This window comes from Microtus oregoni, unplaced genomic scaffold (assembly GCF_018167655.1).
Source record: "Microtus oregoni isolate MIOR12 unplaced genomic scaffold, Mior012 000048F_ref0000485, whole genome shotgun sequence".
Taxonomy (NCBI): domain Eukaryota; kingdom Metazoa; phylum Chordata; class Mammalia; order Rodentia; family Cricetidae; genus Microtus; species Microtus oregoni.
Genome location: NW_024543222.1, coordinates 14,170,752 through 14,197,892, shown reverse-complemented (window position 1 = coordinate 14,197,892; position 27,141 = coordinate 14,170,752). Strand labels below are relative to the sequence as shown.

Genomic DNA, 27,141 nt, shown 5'->3' with positions numbered 1-27,141 from the left:
AAGGAAGTTTGTTTTCTGCTGCATTTTGAGATTGCTGGTTATTTAATGGAAGCTATTATGTACGAAATCCTGTTAGTATTCACCAATATTTTAATTGAAACATGCATTTTTAGATTTTTTGTAGCATCAATGAGTTCAAACATAATTTTATAGGACAAAGAAGATAAAAAGAAAATGTTTCTAAGCAGAGAAATGAACTAGGACAGGCAAACTGGACTAATTGTACTATGATTCCTTAAGGAGGATTATCAGATTCTAAAATTATCAGCTTATTTTTAACAGTGGAACATTGTAAGTGAAAACTGGTACTTCAGTAAATGAAATGCAGAATTTTGAATATATTCCTTCGTAAAAAGAAATCTGTTGCTGATTTTGATCACCAAAAGACTCTTTAATTTGTAAATTACTATGATGAAATACCTCTTTGTTTACTAATCTGTAAAATAATGTAATTATAAATCAATTGTAGATAAATCAATTTCAGATATGTTCATGAAATCCTAATTATTAGAACCTAATGTTAGAAAACCAGACTTGAATAAATAGGTCTAGGAGATACAATATCCATCTGCTCAGGCGGGGGGAGGGAAAATAGAACACACTAAACATTGATCAGAAACTAAGGATAAAGCTTCAGTATCCTAGTAAAATTTCTAAAATCCAAGGAGAAGGAATAGATCCTATATTTTTGCTCCTGAAGATTGATGGCACATTAATAATGGTCAGGACTAAGGAGGGTGGACAGAACATCGCATTTTGAAATATATTTTGGATTGGTAATCTGCAAAACTGTTAGCCATGTGTTGTAAAGAGTTGGTAAAGGAAGAAATTAGAAATGATTTTCATGCTTCTGGACTGAAAAAATAATGTGGTTAAAGGTAAATACCTGTGTCATTCTTCATCTCACTACAATTCCATGACATGAAAATCACCACTTCCAAGTGTATGTACTGTTCAGTGGCTCTCCGCATATGCACTGTGCTACACAAACATCACTGCCCTTTATCTGTCACCACAAAAGAAAGCATTAGGCCTGTTTAGCAGCAGCCTCCTCCCTCTTCCTGGGATGCTCTGGAAACTGCTGTCTACTTGTTGTTGTCCTTGATTCATCTCTCCAGAGCATCTCATATAAGCAGGATCATATAGTATGTGGCTTTTGTGACTTCTCTTGCACTGAACATTATGCTTTCAAGGTTTTTTCAACTGCATAGTATTTGTTAGGCCATCATCTCTTTGATAGCCAAATAATTCTTCATTTATGTAAAATACTATATCACATTTTACTTATCTGCTTATTAGTTTATGACGCATTTGTGTTGCTTCTGCTTTTGGATATTATGAATAATGCTTCTGCAAACATTCATGTCTAAGTTTGTGTAATAAACATGTTTTCAGTGTGTTTGGTTATGTACATGAAAGAAAGAATTGAGTTACATGGTGATTCTGTGTTTAACTTTTAGATGAGCCTCCTGTTTTACAAAGTAACTACACCATTTTTCACTCCTACCATTAGTATGGTGGTCCAGTTTCTCTATATGTCTACCAATTATTTTTGATTATTTAGATTGATAATCTGCAAAACATAGTCACATGTAGCAAAAGGTTGGTAAGAGAAGAAATTTGTAGTGATTTCTATACTTCTGGGCTGAAAAATATGTGGTTAGAGGTAAATACCTGTGTCATTCTTCCTTGGACTACAATTCACATATTTTAACACAAACATACAATTCACATATTGTAACAATATACAGTTCACATTCTATAACACATACATGCAGTTCCCATCCTATAACACACATACAATTCATATATTTTAACACATGCATACAATTCATATACCCTAATACACACACATACAAGTCATACACCATGAACACACATACCCATGTCAAGATGAACTTGCAGGAATGAGTTTTCTCTTTCCACAATATAGGTTCTGGAAATTGGTCTCAGGTCCTTAAGGTTTGCAGTAAGCATTCTCACTTACTGAGCCATCACACTGGCCCATTTTTAAAGTATTTATTTATTTATTTATTTATTGTTCTTAAAGGTGAATCTAATTGACTATAAAGAAGGTTCTCATTTGACTTTGATTGACTTTTATAGAAAGCTTCAGTATCTTTTCACATACAGAGGGACCATTTATAAGTCCTTTGTAAAAGTTGTTTGCTCAGTTTTTAATTGGTGTGTGTGTGTTGTTGAATTGTAAGAGTTCTTTGTATATCCTAGACCTTAGACTCATCAAACATATTTGCAAATATTTTCCCATTCTGAGAACTGTATTTTCATCCTTTTAAGAGCATTCTTTTATAACCAAAATGGTTTTTTGTTGATCATACTTTTGGTACCATTTATCCAAACACACATTTCCATTATTGTAAATTTATTCTTTATTAAAAATATTTTGAGCCGGGCACGGTGGCACACATATTTAATCCCAGTACTCGGGAGGCAGTGGAAGGTGAATCTCTGTGAGTTTGAGGTGTACAGAGTGAGTGCCAGGACAGCCAAGGCTACACAGAAAAACCGATCTATCTGAAAAAAAACCAAAATAAATAAATAGACTAGAATAATTATTAAAAAATATTTTCTGTGTGTATATGTGTAAGCACATACATACATGCCACAGTATGTATTTGGTGGTCATAGGATAGCTTGCAGGAGTTAGTTCTGTTCTTCCTGTGTGGTTCCTGAGGATTGAGCACAGGTGGTCAGGCTTAGTGGGCCTGTACTTACTTGTCTCATCAGTCTTCACTTCTGTTCTTTTGACTCTCTTGTCATCATTCTAATTTTTCCCAACACATCTTTCAGCTTTATAGTTCTCTCTTTTATGTAAATTGGCTTTCAAATTCATCTAAATTTAAATTTCATCTTTTAACACAAATTCTAAACTTTTAGTTTCTTAACATATTAAACGTACTCCTTTAAATGCTGTAATATTTTGGTCAACACATTATATCTTTTGTCAGGTTTTTTGGTTCATTTGGCTTCCTCCCCCTTGTTCTCCCCCCACCCCTTTTACATTTATTTGTTTATTCAGTTCTAAATATCAAACCTAGGGCCTTGAGCATGTGAAACAAGCACTCTGCCCATGAGTTATATTCCCAGCTTACATGATTTTTCCGATTCATCCTGTTCAATGTATATGTGTTACTGTTAATTGATGGCCAGATATTATATATGCAAACTTGCATAAATAATTTGAGACTTATCATGATATCTTCTCTAAGATGTGTTTGTTTTTGCAGTCCTGGCAGTGCACTATTATCTTTAATTTTATGGGAGATATCCTTGTAAGAGCAAGACTCTCTTTTTCTTTTTCCCTTTCTCTATTTCCTTTCTTCCTTACATGTTTCCTTCCCTCCTATCCACCGCTCCCTTTCTCCCTCCCAGAAAATATACAAATGAATGTGTGTGTGTGTGTGTGTGTGTGTGTGTGTGTGTGTGTGTGTAAAATGAGTCTTTCTCTGTGTCACCAGCCAACTTGCAAATAATGGCATGGAGACTTCTTATTAATTATGAAACTTTGGCCTATGGCTTAGATGAAAAGTCTTAGGTTATTAAAATACCTTAAATGCCTTATTCTATAGGTCTCTGTAGTGTTTGAAGACCACCTGTTTATCTAAAATATATCTCTGTTTAATCTTGAAAGCATAATATGACTACCAGTTTGATTATTATTGATAACTAGCTACTAACCTGTTTTTTTTGTAATTATACATTATGTTTTAAAATGAGCTGCATAGATATAATACCAAAAGAATAATGGAAACATACATACAAGATAACAAAAATACCTGTAAATTTGTATCAGTATACAAAATATTTTAAACAATAGTAAAAACATAGATTATTTTCTAACAAAAATAACCTTAAATGTTATCAATATACAAAAATCCATACCAATGTAAAATATTTGAGATTAATAGTTGCCTTTTTAAAGTAGATTCAAGAATCTACCCTTTTGTTCTATCATTCCTATTCCTCCCCCCTTTTCTTTTCAGAAAGAGATCCTTGAATCTAACTTCCCTTGCTTAGTTTCTTCCCTTACCATGACAAATAACAACTTGTAACCAACTCTTCTAAATGCTGACATCCATTGAATGATGAAGAACCGCCCACCCCACCTCTTGGGAATGTGGGCATTGTGTGCTTAAAATACTTCCTGCTATCTGGGGGCAATGGCATCTTTAGGGTATCCTAAGAAAATTGAGATAATGGTCGAGTCCTGGGAGAGCTAGCTGTATTATTTGTTGTCCTGTCTCTGTGTGATGGGAAAGTACAGGACTTATCCAAAGTCCTGGCTGGAGTAGTGTGAGGCTGGCCATCTCAGCTAGCAGCTTTAAAGTTGTTTTGTATGCATAATTTTGTGGAAACTGCAACAGAGACATTCTGAGAGGCTGGATCACCTGAGCTACTTGTATTTATTGGTGTCTGGTCCTTTTTTTCTGAAAACACGTAAAAGTATATATGTTAATATATCTGTATTAACACAAGTATGGAATATGTGGTATACACAATTCAGCTAAAGATGTTTTTTCTGTTCTGTGTTTGAGCAGGTAAAAGGCATATGTCAACTTGACTGCTTAGCCAAACTGTAATATAAGTCTCTATCCATGTCGTATGAAAGGATGGCATGTAATAAATCATGAGGACTCTGCAGCCAACAAGATTTTTCATGTCTTATCCAGTCTCAGTGCTGTTTCCATGTTGAGGGATCAGCATATATGTCACCTGTCCTCTAGTCTTTCTTGGCTTTTCCCCTTTGGTCTGTAGCCAAGATCCTCAGGTCTCCCTCGATCAAATCTGATCTTCATTTATTTTGAAGAAATCCATAGCATTTCATTTCCTGTAGAAACAAAAGCACAACCTCTTCCCCAATGCAAATCATTTCTTGACTTCCATTCTGAAGCCAAGAGTTGACTGAGGTTTCTCTCCCACCTGGTCCTTCAGTTGTTCAGTCCCAAAGAAAACACACAGAGGGCTACATTAATTATAAACTGATTGGCCTATTAGCTCAAGCTTCTTATCAACTCTTATAACATATTAGACCATAATTCTTGTCTGTGTTAGCCATGTGGCTTGGTACCTTTTTCGGCGAGGCAGTCACACCTTGCTTGCTCTGTGTCTGGCTTCCTCTGTAGCTGGGTAACGACTGCAGACTGAAACTTCCCTCTTCTCATAATTCCTGCCTCTACTTCCTGCCTGGTCGCCCCACCTATACTTCCTTCCTGACTACTGGCCAATCAGCATTTTATTAAAAATAATACAATTGACAGGATAAAAGACCATTGTCCCACAGAAACCTCAGTCAACCAAATGGTGCCCAATATGGGGCAACTACATCCACATAAAGCCTGAGAGAGCTTGGGAAGTAATCCTAGACAGAAAAGAATTTAAGCATGGCTTATTGATAGTCGTATTTTCTCAGGTGGGCTCTGCTTGCTAAAGGAAAGTGCTCTCATTTAAGAGAGGCTTCCTGACTCAGCTTTAGCTGCAAAATTTTACAACTCTTAAGAGGTCCTGCCATTAAACAGTTACATGATGTTGATAAAAAGCTGACTGCATACTTTTTGGTGGTGGCAGGGACCTTGAAATACCATAAAGTTGTGGCTTTTAAATGTGGTTCTGGCCAGTACCTCTGCCATGAGGCTAGTCTCTCAGAAAGCTAAGCAATGGGGTGGATCTACCCATCAAAGCCAGGGCTTTAATCCTAGCCATATTGCTTAGCAAATTAAAGACTCATGTGGTCAGAAAGAGAAATATAGTAAAGATAGTTTCAGACAAAAAAGCCTTTAAACAGTTTACAGTGTGTTTAGAAATATATGTAAAAAAAAAAAAGAAAAAAATAAAGTCCTCAAAATAGAATAAGAAAGAAAGAGAGTAATTGGGTGTGGTGGCACATGCCTTTAATCACAACACCTGGGAAGCAGAGGCAGACGAATCTCTGTAAATTCAAGGTATAGGAGGCAGAAGCACACAGATCTCTGTGAGTTCAAGAACAGCCTGGTCTACAGAGTGAATTCCAGAACAGCCAAAGATACACAGAGAAACCCTGTTTCAAAAAGCCAAAAATTAAAATAAAAATAAAAAATAGGTTAAAATAAAGCCGTGTAAAGATAAAAATACACAGAGAGTCTGGATACTGTGTGTTATTGTGTTGTCTTTAAATTGTTTGATGAGTAAGGAAGGAGCAAAAGCTGCTAAAAGACATTTGATTATAAATATTGCTGGATTAATCCAGTATTTGTATTTTAAAAATGCTTTGACTTTAAAATTTAAGTCAAAAGATATGTTATTTGGAGAAGAGGTTTTGCTTTTGTTTCCACAGGAAATGAAGGACTGTGCATTCATTCTGCATTAAGAAAAATCAGGTTTGACCAAGGAAACCCCCCCTGAGAAATCTCCAATAGAAGGAATGGCCCAGATGATCATGAGAAAAACTAAACAAATGATATTAGATTTAGAGTTCTTGTTTTAAAATAAAAAGGGAGGGAAGTGCTGTGGGACAATGGTCTTTTGTCAATTGTATTATTTTTAATAAAATACTGATTGGCCAGTAGCCAGGCAGGAAGTATAGGCAGGAATTATGGGAAGAGGGAAGTTTCAGTCTGCAGTCATCATCCAGACACAGAGGAAGCAAGGTGTGACTGCCTCGCCGAAAAAGGTACCAAGCCACATGGCTAACACAGACAAGAATTATGGGCTAATATAAGTTATAAGAGTTGGTCAGAAGCCTGAGCTAATAGGCCAATCAGTTTATAATTAATGTAGCCCTCTGTGTGTTTTCTTTGGGACTGAACAATTGAAGGACCGGGTGGGACAGAAACTTCATTCGCTAGCCAAGACATCCCTAAAGTATAAAGGCTCATTTAATTCAGTTCCTTCCATAATCCATTGTCTCTCAGCAGCTGCCATTCTCTGTTAATTAGAATTCCAAAAATTCAAAATTAACAAAGCACCATATAAGATTCAAACTCCCTGTGTTTAATATTTCCCCTTCTTACATGGCTTACCTTTTTATAGTACTTAAAGACTTTATTATTTTTAACTATTTATTTGTTTGTTTTTAATGACTATCTATACTCTTTTTTTTTATCTGTATCTGTTTAAAGGTTTTCTTGGTCCCTTGGTCTAGATTGCTTTATTGCATGCCTGCAGCCTTTTTTGACTGCATGAGCCAAGCCTTTAAACCTTCTGCACTACTCTGTACATGGTGCTGGCTGGATCAAGCCTGCAGGCAACAGCCAGGAGCCATCTCTCTGAGAAAATGTGAGACTAGGAAGTCCTGTCTGGCTCCGTTTTTGCATGTTTGGTACTTTAAAAAAAAAAGCTTTCTCAGGTCCTATGTGGAAATATGTGCCCCCCACAGTAGACACCATATGTATCAAAAGTCTTTGTCCCACAAGCTAGCTCCCAAATAATGACATGAAGACATCTTATTCATCATGAAAGTTCAGCCTATAGCTGAACTTTGTTTCTAAGTAGTTCTTATAACTTAAATTAACCCATTTCTATTAATCTACATCCTGCCACATGGTTAGTAATTTTTACCTCTCCTCCTGCACATTCTGCTTCCTCTTGAGTCCTTTCTTCCTCCCAGACTCCTCTCTGTCCCAGGAAGTCCTGCTTAACCTCTTTCTGCCTAGCTTTTGGTCATTCAACTCTTTATTAAATGAATCAGAAAACCTGTTGGCCAAGACACATCATGACGGTGTAAACAAATATTCTGCAGTGTGTGTGTGTGTGTGTGTGTGTGTGTGTGTGTGTGTGTGTGTGTAAGAGAGAGAAATAATATTCTGAGTCATCCTAGAAGATTACAGTTTGTAAAGAATTAAAAATCCTTTTCTTATCAGCTTTTTTATAGCATTCTTTCCTTTCAACAGGTGGCATCTCCACAGAAAGCGACTGTGCTTTTGAGCCAGACTACGCTGTTCCACCACTTGCAGTGAGTGAAGGTATGCAGCACATTCGGATTATGGAGGGCATGTCTCGCTCTCTTCCATCCTCCCCCTTACTCACACATCAGTCTATCAGTGTTCGGCTCCAACCTGTGAAGAAGTTAACTGGTAAGGAATTTACCTGAATTTAGTATGTTTGACAGGCAACCTGAGAGTATGACCCGTTAGGTCACATCAGATGTGTGTATGTTCATCTTCAGATTTCCTCCCCTTTGGTCTTCCTAGTGCCACGAGACTCTTAGAAAGTGGAGCTCCTACTGATTTTAATTTAGAGAATTAGAACAGTACTCAGTTTGACAGACTGTTGTTTTCATTTCTAAGTGACCCATCTGCTGTGGGCATATTTTTCTAGGTTTTCAGGAAGTTCTTAGTTTTGCCAGAATACACTGTTGTTCTGACTTTGTTTATCAGCTTGTTCCTGTCACATTAACAGATGGAGACATCGTAATTTTAGTTTTATTAGAGCTTGACAATTCAGCAAACGTTTAGGTATTAGCCATGTTTTTGTTTGAAATCATTATTTGAAGATTTCATTGCTATGGTTGAAATGTGATGTATATATTTTTTTCTCTATAGGCCATTACAACTTCTTGGGATATTTATTGTGATTTGTAGATTGCAGTAGCACTGACATTAAATACAATCTCATGATTTGAATTGTTTATGCAGTTTATGTTAGGTTTGGAACTAGATCCTTATTAAATGGACTTTTATCCTCAACATTTTCAAGAAAGAAATTGTAAGATATAACTGAAGAATATTTCCACGTGAAAATATGTAAGCCTGGGTCATGTTGTTGGATTCTTCTGACATTATCAATATAGTCTTAAAACAAAAACATGTTAGTATATTTTAATTACACAAAATGATGAATTTCATTGTGCCATTTTAGGCAGGATACTCTTGGTAGTTGTCAGTTGACTGGTATTGATGGATTCTGAGTGCATAAAGGCATGAAATGTAAGGGCATGTTAATTGTTTCCTTTGTGACTGCTTTTGAGCTAAATAGTAGGGAGATTTAGTTGTCACGACAGGTCAAGAAAAATAGTAAGAGGAAGAGGATAAATGATACTTTTTGACTCTTCTAAATAGAATGGAGCATTTAATGTTTATATTTTTCACCAAAATTTTATTATTATTTTATTATTCTGTTTTCATAAAATGTAAGTTTGATCTTTTTACATTGCTTATTGTATTTTACGCATTTTGAAGTAACTTGAATGAGTCAAAGTATTGACACAGATTATTAGATTTTAAAAAAAAAAGGTAAAATAGGGCTTGGTAGTGGTGGTGCACACCTTTATTTCCAGCACTCAGGAGGCAGAGGCAGGTGAATTTCTGTGAGTTTGAGGCCAACCTGATCTACAGAGCGATTTCTAGGACTATCAAGGCTACACACAGAGAAACTCTATCTCAAATAAACAAACAAATAAAAAATCAAAACAAACAAAAAATTGGCTAAATAACTTAAACAGAGTTAACATAGCATGACAAGAATAAACTTTGATTGCTCAGAAATCCTCCCTTTTTGCAGTAAAAGGTGTCATTACTAAAAACCAAAAAATACAAAACCTGATAGTTCCTGTATTTTGCGTTTCATTTTTTTTTTTACACCCCTTGGAAAAAAACACAAAAACTTCGGGTATGATAAATAAGCTGGATTGCCTGGGGTCTGCAGTACCTACGTGTTTTGTTTATGTCAATTTCAATGCTAATCTAAGTAAGATATCTTTGTTAATAGATAAATAAATGTAATAACATGATTAGTAACTTACTATCCCAGAGGTTCTGTATGGCACAGAAAGTTAGGGTATGGTTGACTAATAACGTGTATGAACTGCTGAGTGTTAATTTCATAGTGTTTAAAGCATATAAAACGTCTCATAAAGTTTTACTTAACTGAAGGATGTCAAAACCTAAGAATTAAAGATTGATAGTGAATTTTAAAGCTTCTGAATGAAGGGACTATGTTTCCTCAAAGAAGATTCTGTAAAATATGTTTCTTTGGCTTTTATTCTTTTAAGTAAGGCAGATGATAAATTTTTCTATTCAACAAGGAATAAGTAAAATTATTTCAAAATAAAAAAACCTTGGTTATTAAATTGCTTATCAGTTACCCTTTTCCTAATTATGTTTTGTTATAAATAAAAAGAAAGTTAAAAGAAGTTAAAATTACAGACAATAAAGAAATACCCTCCAGAGGTACATACCAAAGGGAACAAATTTAATGAATCCATTGGGGCTAAAATTAACTAATTTATCTATTTCTATGCATTTAAACTTTTAAGTATTATTTATGTGCATATTACCTACCAAACATAATAAATAGTTAGCCTGTTTTATTTCTTTTATTGCTTTCTAACATTTGCTTTCCTGTTTTGGGGATTTACACATAAAATAATTTTTTAAGAATTATTTTTAATTTAGATATTTATTTAGAACTAAATGCTAGGTACTACTCTAGGTAAATCATAGAAGTGTAAAAGATAAGATCTTGCTTCTGGGTTTTTATATTTCAGTTCTGTGAGAGACTGATAAGAAATATATAACCACTGGGAATGGTTTTACAAACCTTTAATCCCAGCACTTGGGAAGTAGAGGCAGGCAGATCTTTGTGCATTTGAGGCCAGCCTGATTTGCATAGTTCCAGGACAACCAAGGCTACATAGACCCTTTTAAGGAGGGGAGGGGCGATATAACCAATAAGTAAGATAATTTAAATAATAACAAGTACTATGAAGATATGAGTAGGGAACGGGATGCAGAAAAATTGGGGTAGAAATGGAGTTAGGTGGAATAATGCAAGAGGAAGAAAAAAAAGGAGCAGGATTTAGGGGAAGAGCTATGGGAAGATCTGGAGTGTAAGCCTTGTAGGCAAAGCAAACAATACAAGAAATCCTGAGACAGAAATGAGCTTGGCATATTCAGAAACTATAAAGAGCTCAAATGTGGTTTAACAGAGTGTCAGAGGATAGATTAATAGAAAATGAATTCAAGAGTATGGGACGAGTCCGATGTTTTAGCTGTGGTCAGGAGCCTACTGTGATTGTAAGAGTAGTCAATGTAAGATATTACAGAGGAGTAACCGTTTCATGTCATTGTTTTTGGGTGGTTTTGCACAGATGTATGTGAAGACCTGTTTGCAGAAAGAATTACATTTTTCAGATATTTTTACTTTTTTGTAAAGAGTCAGAATAACAAACGGTTACTTTAAAAGATACAAATAGCTTAGAGCGTGAAAATAGTTTTTAAATGTATAGATGCAGTGCTCTATTCTGTACAAGCATAAGTTGATACAGCAAAAGCAGTTCAGACACAGGCTAAATGGTAAGACTGCTTAAGTTTGTATTCCAAGTCTGATTTAGTCATTCCATATTTGTATTCCTCTATAAAATAGATATACTCTTGTGTCTTATGGTGATACACTGATTATCATTAACTAAAACCATGTTTGGTAAATTTTAGATACTCCGTGTTAGCAGTCAGTATTGAAACAAGATTGTTTTGAGTTTGGTGAGAATTTTTTGAAAAATTGCCTTTAATATTAGATGCCAGTGGAACTTTAAACACTATATTTTTGAGGAACTGAGTGTAGTGAATTATGCACATAATCCTAGCCCTAAGGAAGTTGAGGCAGGATCATGAGCTCGTGGCCAGTCTGGGCTATATAGTCAGTTCCAGGCCAGAGTGGACTGCATTAAGAGATCCAGTCAATCAACAAAAAAAATTGTATATTTTTGAAATAATATTTTTATTGAACAGTGGAAAAGTATTAGGAATGTTTGCATGAATGTCTTCTATGTGGTATATGCTTCACTATATAGTTTTACATTTATCTTCATTTTACAAACAAGTTAACTAACTCATAGAGAGGTAAAAGAGGTAAATGCTTGCTAAGTTGAAAATTTGTCAAAAATAATGCAGCGAGGAAATAGTCTTTTACCAGTAAGAAAACTGAGCACTAGATAAGTTGAATACTTGCCCTTTAGCTTTTGTATCTTATTTACATTTTTGTAAAAAAACAAGAAAGATGAAGCCAGATGGTTGAAGCAGTAAATGAAAACTAAAAGACCTAAGTCTGAATAGGAGTCACTGTTGAGTTGGTTGATTATATATTGCCGTGTAATGGGAGAGATGTGGAAGAGTGTGCAGAGACACTCTAATTTGTGCCAGATTCTTATTAACTGTATCACAAAGACTTGGTATTTCTTAATCTATAGCTATTAAAGAGTTAATTGATTCATTTCTATTTAGTTTATGCCATTTACCTATCCTAATGTGTATAAACATCAAAACAAACAACTTTATTCTGAACTTTACAAATAAACTTGAAAGAGTTTGGAAATTTATGTTTATATACATGCATATATAGTGTTGTAATACATATAAAAATGAAAAGCTAATTGTCAGTAATATGGATCCATGTATGTTATAAACTGATTATACATAAGTGTAAAGACATATATGGGAGAGAAATATAACTACTACTTAAAAGTGGGAAAGTGATAACATAAGTTTAGTTCATTTCCTTTTTAATGTTTGTAATTTTTACCCTCTGGGAAATTGAAATCTCCATGAGGTGGTATAATAAATTTGCTGTGTAATCTTATTCAAATTTATTTAAACTCTCTGTACTTTATTTCCTTTGTTTGTAAAAATAAAGACAATAGCATATGTGCCTCAGAACAGTAAAAAATAGATCTGAGAATATATAAACTTTATAAGTTGGTATCTAACCTAGAGTAAGTAGTAAAATGCTAGCCACAACTGTCAGTGTCTAAGACTTCAGACTTGAGTTTCTATCAACTGTATTAATGGGCTTTCTGAGCTTTTAGAAGGTGACCTTCATGTAACTTTGAAAGCCCTTCCACTTTCTTGATGTTTAATCTTCAGATACTACCATCAAGTAGATTAGGCAGTGCATTATGAATGGTAAGGCATAATAAATTATCTGATTATGCTAAGCTTGGACATTTGAAATACTGGCTCTAGACAAAATATTGTTTTTGTCATGTATCAAATTGACACATTTACTTACTTTAGAAATATTCCATAAGAATCACCTTAAAGCTCTTTTGACATTAAAAAAGGGCCTATAAATTAAATTAGTCTACATGATCTGACGTATTCGTCGACAGTTTTTCCTTACCTTGCAGTTTTAGGGAACAATGAAATTTAAGATGTATGAGTGTGAATTTTATTAGGATTGATATGAACATTAAATATGATTTATTAGACATACCTCCTAGCAATACTAAATATTGATCAAATGTTAACTTTTGCATAAAGTGAAGGATAAATATGAACATGCAGCTTAGTTTCATAGGCATTCTAAGAGAATTATTAAAGACCTGATTTGAAAATATAAAAGGTCTATAATGTGTTAGTCTATACAATCTGGCTTACTAGACGTAACATACTATATCATATGAGTACATATTTTGAATTTTAGAAACAACATTGGCATTCTAGGTGCCCTATACATTCTTTTTGTGGGGGAGAGGACAGAGACTTATATAATCCAAGCTAAGCTCAAACTCATTATGTGAGGCTGGCTTTAAACTCTTTTTTTTTTTTTGCTTTTTCGAGGCAGGGTTTCTCTGTGGTTTTGGAGCCTATCCTGGAACTAGCTCTTGTAGACCAGGCTGGTCTCGAACTCACAGAGATCCGCCTGCCTCTGCCTCCCGAGTGCTGGGATTAAAGGTGTGCATCACCACAGCCCAGCCCCTGTGCTCTCTCTTGAATTTCTTTTTTTTTTTTTTTTTTTTTGGTTCGGTTTTTCGAGACAGGGTTTCTCTGTAGCTTTGGAGCCTGTCCTGGAACTCCCTTTGTAGACCAGGCTGGCCTCGAACTCACAGAGATCCACCTGCCTCTGCCTCTGCCTCCCAAGTACTGGGATTAAAGGCGTGCGCCACCACCGCCCGGCTTGGCTTTAAACTCCTAATCCTCCTGATTTTACCTCTGTTTCTTAAAGGTATGAGCCCCACTGAGTCCAGCATAGTCTATTTAAAAATGTAATGGGCACGAATGGCAGTCTAAACGTCATCTCTAATAACTGTTGAACTTCCCATTTTTATTTTTTGTAATATTAAATAAATATATAAAGACTTTTCAACATCTTTGTAATATGAAGACCCACCTGCTCTAAATCCCAAGGTTAATTCAGTGATAGGAACAGCAAATGGGAAGTATTTCTGGCCCTACAGAGATTATTTACTTAGTCCTTCACTACTAAAAGTAGAATTTTGGGAATTATTACTTCCTTCAATATAAATAATTTCAGTATTCATGAGTCAGCATTATCGAAGCAAACCAGAACCAAATGAGTAAGAGGAATGGTCATTATAGACAGACAGCTTGGATGTTCATTAGCTGATAAGTGGAAGAGAGTGTGTTATAGCCATATTGTTTAACAATAACAATAAACGATTTACTTTCTCGTGCTGTGGCATGGATGAGCCTTGTAAATTCATTCTAAATAAAATAATCCAGTTGCAAAATGTCATATAATTATTTGTGAAATTCTAGTTTATGAAGCATCATGAGTAGATAGATACTGAACATAACAATTAGTGATTTCCTAGTACAACAGAGACGAGTATGTCAAGTTAGTCCTAAGAGTGTGAGTTACTTTCTGTTAATGAAAATGTCCCAAGCATAGATTACGGTGATAGTTCCACAAGTCTGTGAATATACAAAACCTGTTTTAAATGGGGGAAGGATAAATTGTATGGTATGTGAATTATAATTCTGTAAAGATGTTTAAAAAAACTCTGGGTGTGGCAAATATTGTTAACAATAAGAAAGAAAACTGATGAATTTATATTTGAGGGAGATTTCAAGCCTCAGAATAACTCAATGAATAAAGAATATGGGAGATTTGAATAATAGTTAAATCATTCAGTTAATTATAGAACTTTGTATGAAAAAATTCATTTATACACTAAACTGTTTCTAAGAATCAGTGATTTAATCAGTTTTAACAAAATCTGTGTAGTGTATATTTTCAGAGAAAGTAAACATAAAATTGGAATCTAACAACCATAAATAAGGAATAATTCTTTTCCTGCTTACAGAGTTTTAAAATAAGTTTTGAGTTAAAAATAGAAACAAAAGTTTTTAAAAATACAGGAGTTTAGTGTAAATATTAGAAGTTAGGAAATGTTCCCATTTGGGTACATTAGAAGTCATTACCTTGAATGCTTTATTAGTAAAAAGAAAGTCATTAAAGTAAATTAGTTAAGTACTTAACATAAGGACATAAAATATGGAGGATTAAATAGAAAAAAGTTGTCAACAAAATAAAAGCTGAAGTGACTAAAATTAATCAAAAATGTTACTGGATTAAAACCACTACTTTCTGGCAAAGACTAAGCAGGTACAATCTTTAAGAAGAATGGTAATAGTGAAAAATGAAAACGGGAAAAGAGGTAAATAAAAGGCAACATTGAAAGACAAGAAATGAATTAGTCACTACTACTAGTAATTGTGAGAATATAGTATACAGTTCTATAGTATACAGTTCTAGAGCACACCCTCAAAAGATGGAAGAAAACAATATAAAATTGACACAAGAAAAATTTAGCAACCAGCTTAATAACCACAGAACCAGATAATACCTGCAGTCATCAGAATCAACAGATGCTGCAGGTAAACCTTTCACTAATTAAGCCTTTCTTAACCTTCAAATGCTAATTATAGAGGTAGTTACAGTAATTATATATAATGTTTATTGAGCTGTTACTGTGTTCTGGACAGCACTCAGCATTTTACATATATGAGGAAATTCAGTCTGCACAGTAAGTAGTCTATGTGGGTAGCAGCGGCCTCTGTCTAAACACTTTCATTTTTAGCAGAGTCTGTTTGTTCTTGAATAGTCGTCATCACTGCTCTGATTGCCGTGGATGAAATATGTTTCTTAGTTACTGCAATCCATTAGCACTATTTCTATCTTTTAGAATAGTATGGTATAAATTAGCATCTTTCTGCTTATCCGCACCTGTAGATTCAGGAAAGTACTCTAGCTTTAGCTATTTTGTTTAAGGCCTGCTTAATATTAAGAGGGCATTAAAGCTGTGTGCCTTTCCTCATCTTAGTTATACCCACATGGATGTGAAACCAGACCACCGATGATGTGTGCCTGTAATCCCAGCACTCGGAGGTGGCTGAGATAGGAGGGTTGTGATTTCAGCCCCAACCTTGGCTGCCTTAAAAGATCCTGTCCATTTTTTAAAATAAATTTTAGAAAAAAAGCACAATAGGAGGTCATTTTTATTTTAAAATTATATTTTATAATTATTTTTTAACCCTATATTAACTTAGAGTGAGCAATTTTTCTTGCAGACTTTATATCTATATTTTAACATCCTTTGGACCTATAGCTCACTGAGTTTCTTGTATGATTTTATAAAACTACTGTTAGTATTTACATGTTCATTTCTTCATGTTCTTTTAGAACTCTCTAATGTAAATTGTGTTGGCCTAGATTTTGATATATTTTAAATTCTTTCCTTATAACTTGTACTTCAGTGACCTCTTCATGATGCTTATTCTATTCTTTTTAAGTATTATTTTCCTTAATAGAGAACATTAAGACAAAATAAAGGTTGTTTTTGTCTATTGTGCTGATAATGAAACAATAACAGAAATTTGTTTTCTCATAGCCCAAATGTTCAGGATCAAGGTACTGGCATGGTTAGTTGTCTGGGGAAGGTTACTCTCTGCTTCCCAGGCTAGGTTATCTAGTTGCTACGTTCTCTGGAAGGAAGGGGCCTCGTGTCTTCACATGGTAACGATGAGAGCAAAAAACAGGATGTTGCATGAAAACTCTTTTATGTAAATCCAATCCCACCTGTAAAAGAAGGAACCCTCATACCTGAGCCACCACTGCCTCTTAATACTATCACATTGGCTGTTTGCTTGAAGGAGCACCTTAATCTTTAGCAATGGTCAGAGAAAGAGCTTCTAAAGATTAAGTTTATCTGGGGGAAAATAGCATTGCATTGGGAATATGCACACTGTGGTAAACTGAGTTTGGTCCAAGTACTTAGGGAAGGAGAAGCTTTAAAGAGAAGTGAAGAAAACTACACTGGTAATTTTATTTGTTTTTTTATTTTTTTGTTTTTTGGGGTTTGGGGATTTTTTATTTTATTTTTTAAATTTCCACTTCCTCCCCTCCTCCAACTTCCCTCCTGCTCCCCCCTCCACCTCCACCTCCAATCCTAAGAGAGGGCAGGGTACCCTGCCCTGTGGGAAGTCCAAGTCCCTTCCCCCCCTCCATCCAGACTTAGAAAGGTATGCATCCAAATAGACTAGGATCTCAAAAAGCCAGTACATGCAGTAGAGACAAATCCCAATGCCATTATCATTGGCTTCTCAGTCTGCCCCAATTGTCAGCCACATTCAGAGGGTCCAGTTTGATCCCATGCGCCTTCAGCCCAGTCCAGCTGGATTTGGTGAGCTCCCATTAGAATAGGCACACTATCTCAGTGAGTGGACAAGCCCCTCATGGTCTTTACTTCCTTGCTCATATTCTCCCTCCTTCTGCTCTTCAACTGGACCTTGGGAGCTCAGTCCAGTGCTCCAATGTGGGTCTCTGTCTCTGTCTCCATCTGGCACCGGACGAAGGTTTTATGGTGATATTCAAGGTAGTCATCAGTCTGACTATGGGACAAGGCCAGTTCAGGCACCCTCTCCTCCACTGCCCAGGGTCCTAGCTGGGGACATCCCTGTGGACACCTGGGAACCCCTCTAGAGCCAAGTCTCTTGCCAACCGCAAAATGGCTCCCTTAATTAAGATATCTTCTTCCCTACTCCCATATCCATCCTTCCTCCATTTCAACCATCCCACTCCCCCAAGTTCTCCCCAACCCTCCCCTTCTCCCTTCTCTTTCCCCCTCTCCCCTTCCTTCCACTCCAGCCCCCACCGCCATGCTCCCAACTTTTGCCTGGCGATCTTGTCTGCTTCCAGTTTCCAGGAGGATCTATATATGTTTTTCTTTGGGTTCACCTTATTACTTAGCTTCTCTAGGATCGCGAACTATAGGCTTAATGTCCTTTCTTTATGGCTAGAACCCACTAATGAGTGAGTACATACCTTATTCATATTTTTGGGTCTGGGTTATCTCATTCAGGATAGTGTTTTCTATTTCCATCCATTTGCATGCAAAATTCAAGATGTCATTGTTTTTTACTGCTGAGTAGTACTCTAATGTATAAATGTGCCACACTTTCTTTATCCATTCTTCCATTGAGTGGCATCTAGGTTGTTTCCAGGTTTTAGCTATTACAAATAATGATTCTATGAACATAGTTGAACAAATGCTTTTGTAGTATGATTGGGCATCTCTTGGGCATATTTCCAAGAGTGGTATTGCTGTATCCTGAGATAGGTTGACTCCCAATTTTCTAAGAAACCGCCACACTGATTTCCAAAGTGGTTGCACAAGTTTGCATTCCCACCAGCAATGGATGAGTGTTCCCCTTACTCCACATCCTCTCCAGCATAGGTTATCATTTGTGTTTTTGATTTTAGTCATTCTAACAGGTGTAAGATGGTATCTCAAAGTTGTTTTGATTTGCATTTCCCTGATAGCTAAGGAAGTTGAACATGTCCTTAAGTATCTTTTGACCATTTGAAATTCTTCTGTTGAGAATTCTCGGTTAGTTCAGTACCCCATTTTTTAATTGGGTTATTAGAATTTTAATGTCTAGTTTTTTGAGTTCTTTATATATTTTGGAGATCAGACCTTTGTCTGATGTGGGGTTGGTGAAGATCTCACATTCAGTAGGCTGCCTTTTTGTCTTAATTACTGTGTCCTTTGCTTACAGAAGCTTCTCAGTTTCAGGAGGTCCCATTTATTCATTGTTGCTCTTACTGTCTGAGCTACTGGGGTTATACGTAGGAGGTGGTCTCCTGTGCAGGCTGCTTCCCACTTTCTCTTTGATCAGGTTCAGTGTGGTTAGATTTATATTGAGGTTTTTAATCCATTTGGACTTAAGTTTTGTGCATGGTGATAAGTATGGATCTATTTTCATTCTTCTGTAGGTTGACAACCAGAATGCCAGCACCATTTGTTAAAGATGCTTTCTTTCTTCCATTGTATAATTTTAGCTTCTTTGTCAAAAACCAGGTGTTCATAAGTGTGTGAATTAATATCCGGGTCTTCAATTCAATTCCATTGGTCAACGTCTCTTTTTTATGCCAATACCAAGCTGTTTTCATTACTGTAGCTCTGTAATAGAGTTTGATATCAGAGATGGTAATGCCTCCGGAAGATCCTTTATTGTATAGGATTGTTTTGGCTATTCTGGTTTTTTTTTGTTTGTTTGTTTTTCCATATAAAGTTGATTATTGTTCTCTCAAGGTCTGTGAAGAATTTTGTAATTTTAAAACAATGAACTGTTATATTTTACTCTTTTGGCTTTTTGAGGGGTCCACCACATAGCTCCCTAATAAATCACATAGGCTTATCTTTGTTATGAATGGCTGGCTTTAGCTTGGCTTGTTTCTTGCCAACTTTTCTTAACTTAAATTATCCCATTTATGTTTAGCCCAGGGGCTTTTATCTTTCTCTATTCCTGTATACCTTTTCTTTCCTTCTTACTCCATCTCTGGCTATGTAGCTGGTTGGCTGACCCCTGACGTCCTCCTTTCCTTGTTCTCGCATTGTTCCTGCTTTGATTCTCTTATTTATACTCTCTGCCTGCCAGCCCTGCCTATCCTTGCTCCTGCCTCCCTATTGGCCGTTCAGCTCTTTATTAGACCATCAGGTGTTTTAGACAGGCAATGAACCACAGCTTTGCAGAGTTAAACAAATGAGCATAAACAAAAGCAACACATCTTTACATCATTAAACAAATGTTCCACAACATAAACACAAATAACACATCTTAAAATAATATTCCCCAACAATGATCCATGGCCACACGGAGTAAAAGGAATGGTACCACTCCACCCCTGAGTAGCTAATACTGAGGGAGTATTCTTAGAGAAGTATCTGTGTGTGTCTGTGGTGGTGTAGGGTGGGGTTGTGATAGCCTTTGTGTAAGGCTGTGGTTTGGGCAGTCTTTTGTGATATTGTGTATCAGGTAATCATACAAAATTGTTCTTCATTTTGCAGTTAAAGTTGGCATAAGGCTCACAACTGTTATTCTGTCAGCTTTGTACAAGAGTTGTAATTTTTCTGTCTGTAACTTGAAGCAGAATGTTGTTTGTCATGGAAAAACTCTGGAGTCAGTTATTCTTGGGGTGAATCTCTGACTGGCTCTGCTACTTAGCTTTATGAACCTGGTCACATTATTTGTTTGCTCTGAGTATGTTTTCTTCTTTGTATTTATTATTTGTATTTTGCCCTATATTTTATGGGTCAAGCAAGATGATATGTATATCAAGAAGTTAATATTGACAGTTTAGCTCATAAAAGATGAATTATAAATGCAAGTTTACAAACAAGAATTACTACTTCATTATCTTATGCAGTGGATCAGTCTTTCCCTTACTCATGGTTTGATTGTTTTTAATATCTCCACAATCTTCTCTTTGCTATTTTAAAACAGTTCTTCTCAGTTGGCACTTTTTTCTTGCTCGACAGTATAATTAAAGGGTTTTTGTACTCTGTCTTTGATTCTTCTTTGTCTCTGTATATGCCCCTTTTTGAACACAAATTTTTTTATCAGAGCTGGGCATGATGTAGCTCAGTGGAAAATTAGCATGATGCCCTGGGTTCAATTTCTAGCACTCCTTTCTGTCACACAATTAATAAAAACCCAGAGACAGATACTGGGGTTCAGCCTGAAGGTGAGAATAATAAAACAGCCAGCCGCTGGCTCTGACCTCTACCTCAGTCCAAAATGGCAATTCTGCCTCCAGGAATCCCAGAATGAGATTGGGTCTCCTCTCCCCTCTTATACTCCTCACTAGGGCTGGGATTAAAGGTGTGTATCACTACCGCCTGGTTTCTGTGGCTAACTAGTGTGGCTACTGGGATTAAAGGTGTGTGTTACCATTGCCTGGTCTGTAAGGCTGACCAGTGGGGCTGTTTTATTTATTAAAATACAAATGAAGTATTATTACACCTTTCCTCTCCCTAAATTTAAAAATTGGTGAGTAATCATATTTATTTCTTTGGATGATTCTATATAATTAATAATATATAAATTACATTTCATTTTTTTTATCTAAACCATCTGTTTTTCCTCCTAAAATTCTCAACTATTGCCTCATAGTTTCTTTTCTCTACATTTTTATAAGTCTCTTTACCTAAAATCTAAATTGTAGAAATGATTTATTCACTATTTCTTTTAGAGTTGTGGCAAATGAAGGATAAACTAGGACCCCTAGGACCTGAGATGGGGGGGGGGGCAAGTTAGCGAGATCACAGCTATAAAGTTCTTAAAAGGAACCCTGCACAGTAGTGTTGGCAGAGTAGCAGGACACGAGTAGAGCCCGTCAACCTTAGGGAATCAAACAGATGTCAGGATAGTTCCAGCACTCAAAGGGCTGAGACAGGAACATCATGAGTTTGCTACCATCCCAGGCTACATAATGAGATCCAGTCTCCAAAAGTTAGTTAGTTAATTGATATCTGCGGGATTAGGGCAGACAAAATTCCAGGGGGCAAATAGACAGTAAAAGAATGTACTACGTGTTTGCTATTTATCCTTATGAGCTATCTATAGTGAGGTGGAGATATGGCTTATAACTCTGGACTTAAAAGAACTGTATTATAGTCAAGAGCTTAGTTGGACAAAAATATGGGTCAGAATTCCATATACAGATGGGCTGGCAGACATGTTTCAACAGCTGAGGGTGGTTGCTGTGAACCCCATGACCTGAGTTTGATCCCTTAGACCCACATGGTAGAAGATGCTTTGATCCGCACAGCTTGGGTGTGGAACCTGACTGGTGTGGCAAATGAATGAAGAAAAGGAAGTCTCCCAAACACACACAGAAAAGCTTGGGTTAGTTTGTTCGTCTACACTCTGATGGAGAGTAGCACAACTACTGGAGCAATGGTACCGCACAGTGGGGAGGAGTTAGCTAGTAGTCTCTGTAGGAGGTGCCTGCACAAACCCGTGTCAAGCATACACATTCTCTCAGGACTCATCCGTTCTTTACACGTTCACTCAAGGTTTCTTGGGCTTCCTACAAGGAAAGAACCAATTCCCAAAAATTATCCCCTGCTTCCACATGCATGCCATATCATCACCAACTCCACCCACCCAAATAAATGTAATAAAATGTGACTTTTTAAAAATTTGCAATGTTTTAATAATAAGTTTAGATTTTTTAAAAAATTATTTTAAATAAGTACATACACATTTATTTGCAAGCTCACTGTCTAGGTTTAGGTAGATTGGTTTCTTTTGAGTTTCTGTTGGCTTACATGTAAAGTGAAGATGACAGTACTTTAGGCTGAAAGGAATACAGAAGTATTTGTAAAGAATTTCTTTCTGTGCCGATTGCTTATTTTGACAGGTATGTAAGTATGATTTGGGGATGACTTACTTGTTTCTTTTTTAAATAATTTATTTTTATTTCATGTGCATTGGTGTACATCTGTATGAGGATGCCGGTTCCCCTGTAACTGGAGTTACAGACAGTTTTAGTTGTAAGCTGCCATGTGGGAGCTGGGAATTGAATCTGGGTCCTCTGAAGCGCAGTTAGTATTCTTAACTGCTGAGCCAACTCTAGAGCCCTGGGGGTGACTTATTTGTAAAATAGCATTGTATTTATCTGCTTGTGGATCTGTAAAATTCTCTCTCATAACCCTGGATAAAACTCAGTATTTAAAATTAAAAAAAAAAGAAAGAAAAGAAAAGAAAGCACTGGGCTGTGTTCTATGAGTCCTGCTGAAAGGAAGAGGGAGTGTATGTGCTGGGAAGTTGGGGGAGCAAGGTCATGACCTGGGAAACCCAAAGAGACACCTTAGCTCCTGGAGGCTCATGGACTCCTATTTGAACCAACCATTAGGGAACCTGCATGGGACTGACCTAGATCATCTGCGTGTATGTGACAGTTGTGTAGTTTGGTCTGTTTGTAAGGTTTCTAGCAGTGAGATCAGGACCTGTCCCTAGAGCTTAGCTGGCCTTTGGGAACCTATTCCCCATGCTGGATTACCTCGCCCTGCTTTGATGCAGGGGGAGGAGCTTGGTTCTGCCTTATTTTGAGACACCATGCTTTGTTCAAGCCCATGGGAGGCCTGCCCCTTTCTGAATGGAGACAGAGGAGGAGTGGATGGGGAGGAGGGTAAGTGGGAGGTAGTAGGAGGGGGACTGGAGGAGAAGAGGGAGGGAAAACTGTGGTGGGTATATAAAATAAATCAAAGAATGTTAATTAAATAAATAAAATAGTTTCTTTCCATATTATATAGACCTCTTTATTTGTTTTGAGGGATGTTTTTTAACTTAACTATGACAATTCATTTTTCTTGAATTTCTGATTTGTTTAAATTAATAAGTAGATATGAGAGCTAAACTTTTTCAAAATGTAAATGTGTAGGGGAGAAGGAGATGCAATAAAAGAAATCCTACCAGGTAGAAAAGTTCTCCATCACATGGTCACGGATTCCCTTGGATCCATTTTTAGCAGCAACATGACGGTTCTAAGAGGTAGATACCGTTTTTTTTTATATTTATTTATTATGTATACAATATTCTGTCTTTGTGTATGCCTGCAGGCCAGAAGAGGGCACCAGACCCCATTACAGATGATTGTGAGCCACCATGTGGTTGCTGGGCATTGAACTCAGGACCTTTGGAAGAGCAGGCAATGCTCTTAACCTCTGAGCCATCTCTCCAGCCCCTAGATACCATTTTGTAACCTGACAAATACCAGGAAAATTATAGGAAGATGGAAATTCCTCATTCCTCATAAAAATCCTCCACAGTTTTATGTGATGTTCCTAGAAATCTGTTTTTATGCTTCAATGACTCTGTCCTTTCCTACTTGCTTTATGTTCACCTGCTGTAGAATGTGAGTTTAAAATGCCAAATATGGGTGTAAGAACTACCTGACGTCAGCCACTAAGAATACTTCTCATTCACACCGTTTCACAAAGGGCAAGTAAATACCCCTAATTCAAAAGGAATTATTAGCAGTACAGGATAGGATGGGATTGTGAAAGGTTTAACAAAAAATATATACTAGGTTTATAGTACAATTTTTACAGCATTAAATCAAATTGACAAATTCAACAAGTAAGAGCAATAAACATAGCTCATGAAAAAATATCCCTCTGATAAGATTTTTAAACACCAGAGGGCAGAGTGTTCTAAAAGACTTTACATTCAGGTACCTTTTATTATAAACATACCATTCCTTTCCCAAATGACAGCCATTCTTTCATGTTGTTGCATGAATTGTGAAACCCACAAAATTTACCATTAGCAAGTTTTCTGCAACAGTCGGCCTGATGACTTTGTGTTGTCAGTCTAGTGAGCAGTGTTCTAAGTTACAATGGAGTTGGTTGAACACCTGTGTTTCCCTAGTTTCTGATAAAAGTCTGTTTCTGGTTTCTGATAGTGGTTATTTGTTTAAATACACATCTGTATTATATGGTAAATTTTCTAAGTACAGATTAGTTTAATGAAGTAAGCAAAGAGAGAATATGTGTATTTGATCTGTGTACACCAGTATACACTCATTTTTAAGTTGATTTTTTTAAAAAGAATTTCTTGAGTACTCATTTACAGTTTCCACCTTGCAGGCTCTTCTAACTCCTGTATCTCTCACCTCCCATTCCCTCTCATTTACAGCCTCTTCTATAACTACAGCTGTTCATACATATGTATGTATACAGTGTATTGAGCCCAGTAAGTGTTCTTTTGTACATGCGTTTGGGGCTGACCACTTGGGATTGGATATGGATTTAATAATAAAACCATTCAAGAAGAGCCCTTATGAGCTAGTGATCTATTTTAAGTGTTGTAGTTGTAACATAAAGGTATTATCACATGATTGGGCAAGTTTTATTTAGTATTTAGGTTATAAAAGCAACATACAAAGTGAAAACAGCATAATGAATCCTCAGAAATACCTTAAACATTATTCATAACATTCATGAAACAACAATATTGCTTTTCAGTATGTCCAGTCCTGACAGCTTGTCCTTCAGAGGTGAAAGTGTCTTATTCTCTTATTGATCTTCAGTAATTTTCTGATGTGTAGGCAATCGTGTTCTATGACTTTTAAACAGTATATGTGCTTCTGTGTGAGAGGGTGCTGGTGATTGAAGCAAGAGCCTCACACATGCTGAGCATGCTTGTTTCTCTTATCTGTTATCACTGTTGCAAGCTGAATTCCTTGATCTGGAGCTGTAGCCATTTATAGGAAAGATGTAGGCCCACATAAAAATCTGACCAACGCTTGAATTACTGTAACAATTCAAGAAAGACCTGATATTCTCTCTGTGAGAGTGGAGAGTTCATATATTCATCTGATCTCAATATTGGTCTACCTTGGAGCACTGGTCCACTTATCTCTGATGACCATCCCTATGAGAAAACTTACAATGGGGGAGGAGTGGAAACAGGACAGGCATAAATAGAGAATTTCATGTAAATTTAGATTCATTCTCTGTATTTGAATCTGGGAGTTAGGATTTGAACAAGGGAGTTAGGAATTAGTAATCAAGGGAATACTGCTTAAATCTCTTTTTGCCTTTTAGTTAAATGAACCATTTTAAGCAAAACAAAACCTAAATGCTGTCTTTTCACATATCTCTACCATATCCTCATTCTCCAGCTCCTGTAAGGCATAAATACAGTAGGTAAATGATTTCCAAGTTTACAGTATTTTTTTTTTCAGAACTATTCTGAATCTAGATAATACATGGATCACCTCAACTTGGTTTGTAGAATGACATTTTGTGAGAAAAACATGTGTGTGCTTTGACCCCAGATATTAAATTGTTGATATTCTAAAGTCATGACTGAAGAGAATTTTCTTCAGAAATAACTAATGGGACATGCTAATTGTCTTAGGTAGGGTTTCTATTACTGCAGTGAAGCAAGTTGGAGAGGAAAGGGTTTATCCAGCTTACACTTTCAGCATTGCTGTTCATCACTGAGAAAAGTGAGGACAGGTTTTTGGAGGCAGGAGCTGATGCAGAAGATATGGAGAGGTACTGCTTACTTGCTTGCTTCCCTGCTTTCTTATAGAGAGCCCAGGACCACATATCCAGGGCATGCACCACCCTGGATTGGGTCCTCCCTCATTGATCACTAATTGAGAAAATGCCTTACAGCTGGATCTCATGGAGGCATTTTCTCAACTGAGGTTCCTTCGTCTATGATGACTCCAGTTTGTGTCAAATTGACACAGCATCAGCCAGGACAATAATGTTTCATTTAAAAGACTTATTAGATAGAAGACCACAGTGGGAACACAGAACCAAGTAATGCCATCTGTAAAATTGTCAAGTTAAACATGAATGCTCACTTTTCACTTGACCTTACTAATTAGATGAAGTAAAACGTAGTTTAAGATTATCTGAAGCATATTTTGTATGTCTGTTAATGTTGTCATTCTATGGAAAACAATCTTATTTTCTCACTATTACTGTTTTCTAAGATATATATGTCATGGCAGGCTGTAGAATTATGCTTTAAGTATTTAACCTCAAATAACCCTTTAACCGTATTCCAAGGCCTCCTCATCTACTCTGAATAAGGAGAAATAGTCACTCTGTTAAGTGTGAACAGTATGATGACTCTAAATATTCTATCAGACATGAAAATTAGCCTAGAAATCTAAGTACTATGGTATAGCTCCAGTCCTGGGTACTTAAAAAGCTAAGACAAGAGTATCTGTGAGGTCCCAACCAGCCTGGGCAATGTAGTGTGTGTGTGTGTCTGTCTGTCCGTCCCTCCCTCCCCCTTCTCTCTCTACTTCCCTCATTCTTCACTCCCTTCTCAAAAAATTCCAATCCTAGAAAATATTTAACTTTTCATATCATTTTTTATTAAAATCTACTTAAGCTCATTTCTACTTTTTATCTTAATTATTTTTCTTAACTAGGTATTTTTATGTAAAATAGCACTTCAGGTCTTGGAATTGTATTGTTTTATTTTATTCTATTACCAGAATAACTTTAGGGAGAAGGTAGAAAATATGTTATTGCTCATACTTTGCTGATGATAAATCTAGTGATGGGAGTTATTGAGTTACCCATGCTGA

General features: G+C 36.3%; 1 protein-coding gene across 8 annotated transcripts in view; it reads left to right on the top strand.

The window, feature by feature from the left end:
• Nucleotides 1-27,141, top strand: part of Tanc2 (tetratricopeptide repeat, ankyrin repeat and coiled-coil containing 2) — a 331,636-nt gene that overhangs the window by 106,795 nt on the left and 197,700 nt on the right. For 6 of the 8 annotated variants that reach the window (XM_041635617.1, XM_041635618.1, XM_041635616.1 and 3 more), the window contains one exon: nucleotides 7,887-8,069. In XM_041635617.1, the coding sequence (XP_041491551.1) occupies nucleotides 7,887-8,069 (183 nt within the window). The remainder of the gene's footprint in view (nucleotides 1-7,886; nucleotides 8,070-27,141) is intronic. The other 2 variants (XM_041635621.1, XM_041635620.1) reach the window with 1 other exon arrangement.